The sequence below is a fragment of the Bombina bombina genome, chromosome 2, assembly GCF_027579735.1.
Source record: "Bombina bombina isolate aBomBom1 chromosome 2, aBomBom1.pri, whole genome shotgun sequence".
Lineage (NCBI taxonomy): Eukaryota > Metazoa > Chordata > Amphibia > Anura > Bombinatoridae > Bombina > Bombina bombina.
Window position 1 is genome coordinate 541,047,384 of NC_069500.1, and position 12,289 is coordinate 541,059,672.

The 12,289-nt window shown below is 40.1% G+C and overlaps 1 protein-coding gene across 1 annotated transcript in view; it reads right to left on the reverse strand.

Moving 5' to 3' along the window:
- Positions 1–12,055, reverse strand: part of CKS2 (CDC28 protein kinase regulatory subunit 2) — a 60,845-nt gene extending 48,790 nt beyond the window's left edge. The window contains exon 1 of the mRNA XM_053702397.1: positions 11,866–12,055. Within this exon, the coding sequence (XP_053558372.1) occupies positions 11,866–11,924 (59 nt within the window). The 5' untranslated portion in view covers positions 11,925–12,055. The remainder of the gene's footprint in view (positions 1–11,865) is intronic.
- Between the last annotated feature and the right edge of the window lie 234 nt (positions 12,056–12,289).

The window sequence follows — 12,289 nt, forward strand, 5'->3', positions numbered from 1 at the left end:
AACTAGCATTGTCTAAATTAAATCCCATAAAGGAAAACTAAAGCTTAACTATTTCCTGTTGTGAACAAAACGTCATTAGATAGTTCAAAAGGTTAGTTACTGGAAGCTATGGGGCAAACTTTGAGAGCATCACTAATGGTTTAATTTCCTTCAAAACACATAAGTTATTAAAGGGACAGTCAATACCAGAATTGCTTAAAAAGATAGATAATCCCTTTAGTACCCATTCCCCAGTTCTGCATAACAAACACTGTTATATTAATAGATTTTTTACTTCTGTGACTAACTTATCAGCATCTTCTGACCGCCCCATATCACATGGCTTAGTTATTATCTATTGACTTGCATTTTAGCCAATTAGTGCAGTGGCCTACATGAGCTAGCTCTCCCCGGCTGTGAAAAATAATAAATATATATATATATATATATATATATATATATATATATATATATAAATAAAAGGAGGCGGCCTTCAAGGGCTTAAAAATGATCATATGAGCCTTCCTAGGTTTGCTTTCAACTAGAATACCAAGAGAACAAAACAAAATTGTTGATAAAAGTAAATTGGAAAGTTGTTTAAAATGACATGCGCTATTTGAATAATTAAAGTTGTGAACTTTACTGTCCCTTTAAATCTATAATTTCAAAAAGTTCACTTAGCATAAGTGGGTGCATAATCACATTTGTGAAGGGGAAAAAAAAAAAAAGAAAAAAAGAAGAAGACTGACGTGCTCTGAAACATGAAAAACATTTTTGGGCCAGAATACAAGTGGAGCGCTAAAGTTTGCACACGAGTGATAAGGGGTTTACTGCTCGTATTACAAGTTGAAAGTAAAAAGTGATCACTTGAGCACAACGAACGTTAACGCTCATCAGGTTAGCGCATCCTCGGAGCTGTGGTTACATTGTCACAAAAAAAAAAAAAAAAAAAAAAAAAAAAAAAAGCAGCCCAAAACTCCCCTTTAATGCCACCCACACTAAACTAACTATGCAATCTAGCTCAAACACTGCCACCACTTATGATTTATTAAAGGGAAAATCCTAAGGAAAAACCCAGACTTACACATTAACTCTGAATACAATTTAGCTGAGAATAACCCAAATTATACAGTTCTAATATTCCAGTCTCTTTCAGTAACCTGGTTCAATTATTAGACAAAGGCCAACAATTACGGAATTATGCCAAAAATATTATGCACAATGCATTATTAATAAAAAGTTAAATACAATTACACACAGCAAACCGGTTAAAATAAAAAGAAAATAACAGACCTAATACTTTCCTATCTTATAAGTCTGCCCCCAGGGAGATGGGCAAGAGAAAATGGTCACTCACGCTGTGGAAGCCTCCCTTGTAGAATGAACAATCTTAAAGTTAAAAAATAAGAATCTTGTACCTATTTTCCAGAGATCAAGTTGCCTGACCACACCCTCCTGGGCGGGCTAAGAAACCCCGTCTTTATGACTTTCAATGAACTAAGTTTTTGCCTGAAATTTAAAAACTATTATAATTTCTGCTGGGTAAATCTAATTTCAGTTATACTGACCGGCAGTCTCTTTCTTACTTTGTGAGCAACGGTTTGATACCAGATATGACAGGGTTGTCATACTTCCCTTAATTTAAGGTCATAGGTTTTAAACATATATACCCATGTCCCTTTATTGACCTTATCAGTTTCTGCGACTGAGGCACTGTTTTCTATCATGCCTTCTGCTGACAGTCTGAGCCGTAAAGCTCTATCCTGTGTATACTACAAAGTATTTATGAGGCTCCTGGCATTCAAAGAAACAGAGCACAAGACAACACAGTTCATCTTGAAAAGCAAATAACTTTTTAGTTCACGAACTAAACAGAATTAACCCCTTAGTAGCTAAACCCTGAGGTATTTGTGACAACCATCTAATACATTTTTTAAAAAAATATTGCACAAAAAAAGGTTTTAAGGGCTCAAAGATGTGAGGTCTCAGACACACAGGTAGCCCTCACTTTACACCGGAGTTAGGTTCCAGGAGGAATGGTTGTAAATCGAAACCCAATTTAAACCCAGTTTATAATGTAAGTCAATGGGAAGTGAGGGAGCTGGGTTCCAGGCTCCTCTCAAAATTGTCATAAGTAACATCTAATACATTATTTTTAAAGCTTTGAAATGAGGACTTTAAATGCTAAACAGAATTATAAACCTAATATAGATTGTATCAAACCAAGTTTAATTAACAAACATTTGTTAACAGCACCTAATAAAATAATCCAGACTGCATCAAACTAAGTTTAAAGAACAAAATTATTTTTTTTTCTTGCATTTTTCTGCAATCAGTTCTCTGCATTGTTAAATATTGGTTTTGCACCTATTCTATGAATTTCAATCTGCAGTGATTAATAGGCAGTTAGGCACCCTCACCTCCAGCTGCTGGACAGAAATAGAGAAGTGGCTGCTCGATAGCCAATGTCTGCTCTGTGTACACAGATCAATTTCAGACCTGTTAAGTTGCACAACTTAACTGCAAAACAAGCAGACAGCTCCACCTACTGGCTATTGTAATTACTGCACATGACTGGGGGGGGGGGGGGGGGGGGGGGGAGAGGAGGAGGAGGGAGAAAAAAAAAAAAAAACAAAAAAAAAAAAAACAGAAAAGGTTATTCTGATACACCGCAAATGGAACACACGTTATAAAAATATATATTGTACCAAAATACAGATATGTAGAAACATTTATTTATGAATAAACACAACATATTCTGCTATTTGAAGAACATTGTAATGTGAATTAATATTTGACGTCAGGTTAGTCGCACATGAGAATGTTTGCACGTGTGTAGTGCGTTAGGTGCCCCCCCCCATAGAAGTCGAGAGAAGCACGGGGGGCGTCAAACACTACCCGTGCGCACACATGATTGCATATTTTCATATCCGACTACGCTAACCTGACATGAAATACAGACCACGTGAACGTACAATTTTCTAAAAGTTTGGCTTCTTCTGCGAGTGAATTAATATAACCATGTTTTCTGTGCAAATGGGTAATAACTTAAATTATGCTAACCTGAAAGTTCTCTTTTCTTCAGATGGAATGAGTCAACAGCTGCATTCATTACTTTTGGGAATTCAGAACCTGGCCACCAGGAGAAGGCAAAGACACCCCAGCCAAAGGCTTAAATACCTCTCCCACTTCCCCCAAGTCATTCTGCCGAGGATAAGGAACAATAGAAGAAATATCAGGGTTAAAAAGGTGCAAGAAAAATAAAAACAGATGCCACACAGAAAAAAAAATAAGGGCGGGGAGCTGTGGACTCTGAAGAAAAGAAAAATCAGGTAAGCATAATTTAAGTTTTTCTTCATAAATGGAAAGAGTCCACAGCTGCATTCATTACTTTTGGGAAAATACACAAGCTAGAGGGGACACTGAAACCAAGAAAACTCTTAATATCTAAATCTTCAGAAACCGAAACCACATGTAGCACAAATAGGTAAACACCCGAGACAAAACACTGCATGCTACAGTCATCCAAAGAGGACTCTGAAAAATGAAAAACTTGCAGGGCAAGTAAAGAGCAGCTGAAGATAGGTTTCAAACCGCCAGACTGATGAGCATCCACTAAGCAGTGGATACGTCACAGGCTATCCAAGACACGTCAGTCCTTCCCACAGATCCTGAACGTGGAGAAGACAGACTTAAAAAGGAGGCTCATTGTACCTCTAAGACCCACGGACGAAGCAGCAGAGCAACAGATCCTGCTCCAATTACCAGCCCAGGCGACAGGAGCGTCTGAAAGACAGGGGAACAGAAAAAAAAAAAAAAAAAAAAAAACACAAGCCCCCAGGGAATGGAGAGATGGGAGGAACTCACCCGCCCCAACAGAGCTCAGGTGCCAACCCAATCCGCTCTTCCAATATACGGACTCCAAGGAGAACCCCCTAGGACCTGAACAGAGAAAAGTGCAGTAGCTCCCTGAGAAGACCTGGCACAACTCTATAACAGTCCCGACATGGAGACTTCAACTTCCATAGTTGGAACAGGACAAGTCCCAGAACAGCAGACTGCTATCCTCTAGCACCTGTTACAACCTCCTGCACATAGGGCAGGACAACGACCCTCCCGAGAGAGGAAACCCCCACCTCTTAAGGAAGATAACTACCCACTCAAAGGGGAAAGGACAGTGCACATGCCCGCAAGACAGGAAAGTCAGTCTGATCAAACCACGGACCGAATTAAATTCATCCAGACACCACAGTTGATCGAACAGAGGAAAAAAAAAAAAAAAAAATAAACACTCCCTGAACGCACTTCATAAAAGTCTATGTGCAAACTGTTGTATCACAGAACCACCACAAAGTGAAAGGACATGCACTGTGAAGAACATGTAGCCAAAACTGGAATTGAACTCTTAACTATCAGCTTACAAACCCGCAAAGCCTACAACTAAACCATTGCGGGACACTTTCCAAGGACAAAACAGGCCATAAAGAAACATGCCAGCACCCAAAGGTGAACGCAAAGCGTGGCTCAGCTGCTTGCAGGCTCACCGAGCTAGCCATTAAGCTAAAGCTTGCGTTTCCAGGAACAACTGGGTCACCCAGAACCAGTCTGCAAGATCATAAGTACCCAGACATCCATAAAGGATCCAAGACAAGAAGCCTGGGCCCCAGAAATATATATATATATATATATATATAAAATAAAAAAAAACCTCCTAGGGAACACAAACTACCACAGAGGAAGATAACCAGACTAAACCGGAGAACAGGAACAAGACTCACCTGTAATTCCCAGCCCAAGGGAAGATCCCCCTAGCAGGAGTCCATGCTCCAAAAATGAGCTAGGGCGCGAAAGATGTGCAAATACTCTGTAACCCAAGGACAACACACAGGAAGTCCAAGAGAAAAACCTCAAGGACAGTCAACCTAAGGTAGAGAGTAGAACAAAGGCTAGTCTCCATAGTACTCGGGATACATAACCAGGAGGACCACATCCAAGAAAGATAAATGCAGAGCATACCAAACCCCAGTAGAAGAAAAAAAAAAAAAAACCCTCCTAAACAAAGCTTGGAGACAATACAGCCTATCATCCCTGATATGGAGACGACTAACTCCCAGAAGTAGGAAAAAGCCACACAGCCCTCACTTCCTAAATTAGACGGCAAAATCCATCAAGTAGAAACAGACAAAGTCCTGAAGTCTCGACCCGAAAGAAGAGAACCTCAAAAGGGACAATTCCAAAGAGCCCCTGAAGGCAAGACTGCTAAAACTAGTAGCAAGGGGGTTCAAAGTCCACCCACGTGGGGAAGGAGGCACTCCAAGACCCGACAGAAAAACAGAATCAATTGAGGTTTGTCGCAGTCTACCAACATGAAAGGCTTATGGAGAACTGAACCAATCCCCCACAGACCCTAAGGTCCTCTCAGATTGCTTAGCTGAAACTTGTTAAAGAAAAACCAAGAACAAATAATGTGAAGCACTCTGCGCCAGGTGTCTGGGTTAAGATCCTTCTGTCTTAAGGCCTAATCAATCAGGACCAGCCGGAAACCAAGGGCCCTCACTGTCAAGGCTGCATGAAATCCCCCTAGAGGGAGAAACAGCAGACAAACATAGGACTAAAACACGTCCAGAACTAACTTCTTTAGAACAGTGCGAACAAACAATTGCGAGCATCGATTCCAGATAAAATTCCCAAAGGTAATATAAAACCAACATGAGCTTTAAACCAAATAGTAACCAATCCTAACACGGTCAGGAATGCGGAAATAGAGGCCAAAAACATGATCACACCCGGTCACCAGGAGAACCGTAGTGTCCAAAAAAGTGTGCCCGACCATAACACTGTCATTTTCCAAAAGCAGTTATGTTCCACAAGAAAAAAAAAAAAAACCTCACACTACACATAAGCAGGTTTAATCATAATAAACATAAGCCCCCTGTTCAATAACCCCCCTCAGGAGATATTAACCCTTGATTCCAAGATACAAAAGGAGCCTCACAGACCTTTTGCTATAAGTTAGTCCCACTAGGTGGTAGCCCCTCTGGAATACATCTGTAATACAGTACATTTCATGAAGAAAGTAAAAATGAAACGATTGGAATCTATGCCGTGGAACAGGAACATGGCACTTCAAGTGTGACAGATAGTAGCAACGCTTCCGCCATGGACTTGAGAGAAGAAAGCAGGCAGTGAAACTAAACGCCGATTGCTTGTGGAGCCGTTATGAGTCGGGATGGTTTTGCAGAAAGACTACCTCTCACTGAAAGGCTGACAGGACTACTTAAAACTCCAGTCCCAGGCCGAAGGGTATTACCCTCCATAAGAGACTAATTCAAAACTTCTAACACTTTTCTGCCAACCTCCTGGGACGAAAGGCAAAGAATGACGGGGGGGGGGGGGGGGGGGGGGGAGGGGAATGGAGTTAGTGGGAGAGGTATTTAAGCCTTTGACTGGCGTGTCTGCCTCCTCCTGGTGGCCATGTTATGAATTCCCAAAAGTAATGAATGCAGTTGTGGACTCTTTCCCATTTATGAAGAAAAAAAAGGGATTATCTATCCTTTTAACCCCTTAATGACAACTGACGTACCAGGTACGTCATGCATTAACTTACAGTTAATGACAATAGACGTACCTGGTACGTCAGTTGTCTAAGAGAGTGCTGGAAGCGATCGCAATCGCTTCCAGCAGCTCTCAGGGTATTGCAGTGATGCCTCCATATGGAGGCATCCTGCAATACCCTTTCAGAAGACTCCGATGCAGAGAGAGCCACTCTGTGGCCCTCTCTGCACCGGTAGCGATGGTGCCGGTTCGTTGGTGGGTGGGAGCGCAACAGGGAGGCGGGTGGGCGGCCCATCGCTACCCGGCATCCGGCTCCTGTAAGTGCAATGTGCACGCCGGGTGCCGGGAGCGTGCGGGGGCGCGCGTGCCCGATTAGCTACCCACACTGACACCAATGAGCAGGGAAGAGGGAGGAAAAAATAAATATATAAGGATCTGGGAGGGGGAGGGGGTTGGGGTATTGTGGGGGGCTGCTACACTACAGAAAAAATTAAAATGGCAATAAAAGATAATAAAAAAAACACTTTTTTGGGGGGCAAATTGGATACTGGCAGACAGCTGCCAGTACCCAAGATGGCGGCAATTAGGTAGGGGAGAGGGTTAGAGAGCTGGGGGGGGGGGGGGGGATCATGGAGGTTGGGGCTAAGGCAGGAGTCCATCACAGCTAAAACATTTTATTTTTTTTTATTAAAAAAAAGAAAAACTCCTTTTATTTAGTACTGGCAGACTTTCTGCCAGTACTTAAGATGGCGGGGACAATTGTGGGGTGGGGGAGGGAAGAGAACTGTTTGGGAGGGATCAGGGGGTGGGATGTGTCAGGTGGGAGGCTGATCTCTACCCTAAAGCTAAAATTAACCCTGCAAGCTCCCTACAAGCTACCTAATTTAACCCCTTAACTGCTGGGCATAATTTACGTGTGGTGCGCAGCAGCATTTAGCGGCCTTCTACTTACCAAAAAGCAACCCCAAAGCCATATAAGTCTGCTATTTCTGAACAAAGGGGATCCCAAAGAAGCATTTACAACCATTTGTGCCTTAATTGCAGAAGCTGTTTGTAAATAATTTCAGTGGGAAACCTAAAGTTTGTGACAAAATTTGTGAAAAAGTGAACTTTTTTTTTTTATTTGATGACATTTGGCGGTGAAATGGTGGCATGAAATATACCAAAATGGGCCTAGATCAATACTTTGGGTTGTCTTCTAAAAAAAAATATATACATGTCAAGGGATATTCAGGTATTCCTGACAGATATCAGGGTTCCAATGTAACTAGCGCTAATTTTGAAAAAAAGTTGTTTGGAAATAGCAAAGTGCTACTTGTATTTATGGCCCTATAACTTGCAAAAAAAGTAAAGAACATGTAAACATTGGGTATTTCTAAACTCAGGACAAAATTTAGAAACTATTTAGCATAGGTGTTTTTTGGTGATTGTAGATGTGTAACAGATTTTGGGGGTCAAAGTTAGAAAAAGTGTGTTTTTTCAATTTTTTCCTCATATTTTATATTTTTTTTATAGGAAATTATAAGATATGATGAAAATAATGGTATCCTTAGAAAGTCCATTTAATGGCGAGAAAAACGGTATATAATATGTGTGGGTACAGTAAATGAGTAAGAGGGAAATTACAGCTAAACACAAACACTGCAGAAATGTAAAAATAGCCATTGTCATTAAGGGTAAGAAAATTGAAAAATGGTCCGGTCATTAAGGGGTTAAACTATAAAATGTTTTGAGTTGACCCTTTAACACTGGTTTGTGGGGTGGGGGGGGGGAGAGAGAGAGAAACTATTACATCAATCAAATCTGGAATATGATAGATGAAGGCTTCCGTGGTAGCCACCAAAAAAAGGACCATTGTTAAAAGGGACATTATACCCCAAATTCACATGATTCAGGTAACATACAATTTTAAACTATCAAATTTTCTTCATTATCTTGTTATCCTTTGTTCAAAAGCAGAAGTTGAGGAGTCTGCACGTCCGTTTTCCCACATTATTCTACATTAGCAGATGACAGCAATATCTCCTGTCATGTAGAGCCCTAGACATGTGCACACTACCTATATAGATCTCTTCAACAAAAGACAAATGTGATTTTAGTAAATTGGAAGCATTTTTTAATTGTATTCTCTATCTTAATCATAAAAGGAAAAAGAGAAAAAATGTTTCATGACCCCTTGATTCATGGAATAAATTTAACCAAGAGACAGTAAAGAGAAACTGTAGGGGGGGGGGGGGGGGACTTCAAGAATGTCTGGGATAAGCATAAGGCTATCCTACGAAATAGGTAAGATTATACTTTTAGGAACTGTTCAGCAAAATCTGTTTATATGTATTCCTTTAACATGATGGTAAATCAGAGTGTGTATTATAAATATATTTTACCATCACTAAAAATAAACAGGAATTGTCATCATTTTTTAAACAAAACAAGGGGTGTAAACTAACCCTTTCTGTGCTGCCGTCTCATCGCTGAACTCAGTAGCTCTGGTCGCCCGTGGCACATAGCTCTTTTCTCAATAGCCATGCTAGCATGCAGAACACCGACCATGACTAACACAGCCATTGGATTAGAGTTGAAAACTTTGGCTCATGGAGAGAAGAGCAGGTTTTTTTTTTTTTTAAGCCAATGATTTAAAGTCCTATTTATTTTTAGGGATGGCAAATCCTAGAGTTTTATTTTAAATACTCTGATTTACCATCACTAAGCAATCAACTGCATCCTAGAGTGAAAAGAGACCATTTCAAACAACCGAGTCTGCCCTTTTCAAACGAGGGATCAATTGTAGCCAAAACAAGGAAGATGGTACACAGGCGCTCTGTTAGACACCCCTCCATTGCATAATGAAAAGCCCCATTATACAAACGGAAGCAATCTGAAGTCTGTATACATCAGTAAACAACAAGCTTTGGGGCTTGGCTAGGAGTCTAAAAATCAGCACGTTATTAAAAAAAATATTGAGCAAAAACTATACATTTGTTACAAAAACACTACCAGGTGGGCTGTATAAATGGATCTACAAAACATTTATGCAAAGAAAAATAGTTTAAGCACTCCTGCTTCTTACAAGGGCAAGCAACTCCCCTCTTTAAAACGATGGGTCACTTGTCATCATTGTAAGTGGCCCGGGGGATGAAACACAGGCTTTCAATGCCCCCAAAACTTTCTAAAGCTGCATCAGCGTGGTATTCAAGCCCCCTGTGACATCACGTGTTCTGGCTGGAGGGTTCTCAGGATGGAGACATGGTTGTCATCCACAATGGGGAGTAGATGTACAAGATAACATCATGCATTGCACATCAAAAAAGGAAACAAAAAACACAACCATTTCATATGAAAGTACAATTTAAACATGTTAAACGTTCCGCACAAAAAAAAAAAAAGTTACACTACATCTATTTTAAACAAACAGGAAGTGCAATGAGACATGTATCCCTAAAATATTCTGTCATGATTCAGAGTGCATACAATTTTAAACAACTTTCCATTATACCTCTATTATCCAATTTGCTTCAGCCACTTAGTATCTTGACAAGTATACATAGGTAGGCTCAGGAGCTAGCTGCAACTATACCTCTAATTAATCAATAGCTTTAAATGTGTGCAGCAAACTACCAGAAATGCATTGTTGCTCCTTCAATAAAGGAAACCAAAAGAATAAAGCAAACATTGATAGACCTAATTGGAAAGTTTAAAAAGTGGGTTTTATGTCCCTTTAATTTTTGAGTGCTCACTGGCTGATAAGCAGATCTACTGGTTTATTGGTGGACACTGACATCATGCCTCAACATCCAAGGACCATTATAGTGATAAAGCGACAAATGCTAGTGGTTTAGAGCATGTGATTTTATCACTAGCAATACGGAAAAGCTATGTTTAACACTGCAAATGGAGTTAAAGGGACACTGAACCTAATTTTTTTTCTTTCAAGATTCAGAGAGCATGCGATTATAAGCAAGTTTCTAATTTACTCCTATTAATTTTTCTTAGTTCTCTAGTCATTTAAAAAAAAAAAAAAAACACATCTAAGTTTGATTCAGCCATCTGGACAGCACTTTATTGGTGGATGAATGTATCCACCAATTAGCAAGAACCCAGGTTTTTCACCAAAAATGGGCCGGCATCTAAACTTACATTTTTGCATTTCAAATAAAGACACCAAGAGAATGAAGAAAATTTGATATTGGGAGTAAATTAGAAAGTAAATATATCAGTCTAATTACCCTTAAAAATAAAATGCTTTTAAAAATAGCACTTGCATGCAAGAAAAAAAAAATGCAGTGAATCCCTTTTAAAGGAGGTAGGAGAATCAAAATTGTGATACAAGAATAACATGTTTAAATCACGATTTCATGTCTGAAGTTTAGAATTTAGTCCTCTAGGAAGTGAATGATGACATCAGGTTATCCTGTGAATCTACTCCCATTGTAGATGGCTCCTCATCCTAAGGTGTCCCCCTTCTGTTCCAAACCATGTGGATCCACCCCACACTTTAGTAGCATCTAGCCAGAATATGTAGTAGCCGTCCAAATGCAGGTTTCTGTTAACTATGAGCATATGGTAAACTGCCTGCAGCCGATCTTGTCAGCACTCTTGAAACATTTGCAAAAGGGTTACACACATTCAAAGCACTACCTTACAACCGCTGGTCTGTTGCATACACTGTCGGTGAACCAATCAGCAGTCCTGAGCAGTATTTGCCTTTGTTGGTCTTAATAAACTGGCAGGGTTATAGTGCTAAAATTAATGCTTTACCGAATTAGGTCAGTTTTCCACAACTTTTCTTTATTCAAATCACAAAAACCAAGCATTCAGTAAATGCTGTAAAAAACAAAACAAAAAAACACTAACAGTGGTTCATTCAATCTCCCCCCCAGCCCATATCATAGCTTATTCGGACATATAACATGCGTGGGGCTTATGTTTATTTAAGAACTCTCCACAACAGGGTGGGACTGACCAAAAGAGGGCAAGAAACAGAATATGCAGTTTATTTTTGCCACAAAAGCCAAACAAATGTTACTTCTTTCTGGAACGAAGCCACCATAAGTTTGCATACAACTTGTAAACGCAAAAATTACCTCAGTTTTGTTTGTGTGCACAGTCACCTGCTACATAAACTGTAATTTGAATACAAGCGTCACTAATAATAATAGTTGGAAGTACGTAATAGCTGTCCAGAAAAAAATCTGAGACTCATAGTGACATCGTAAGCGTGACAACCAGTTATACTTTCTAATCACGACAGTCAAGTACAAAATTACAAATAATCACGTGTTATCTTCTTAATTGTTCAATTCCATGTGGTGCACAGCTCCGCCGCTACATTACCTGTACTCATACTTCTCGTCTGTGTATTTGTCCGAGTAGTAAATGTTCTTACAGGACATATTGTCGGTACTTGTTGACTCCTAGCGGCGATGCCGCGGTTGGCTTTGATTCCCAGCTCCTCCTCCTGCCGGTTATAGCGACCGCTTAGTCACACACAAAGTGCGCCGCTAACCACCCCCTATCCTTTACGTTTTGAATCGAGCCACGTTTACTGCTGATTGGTACAAAAAGGCGCCGAATTCGACCAACCAGAGACTTCTCATTTTTGCTTGACGTCAGAGCGAGTTTAACCAACCTGAAGCATGTTGCTATGCGGCTGCCTCGTTTTTATATCGCTGTAATAACTGAGCTGTCGCCTTAAGAGAAATTTCTAGATTCAGATTGGGTTTATAAATTGAAACTGCGCAAACACGTTTCCAATGCT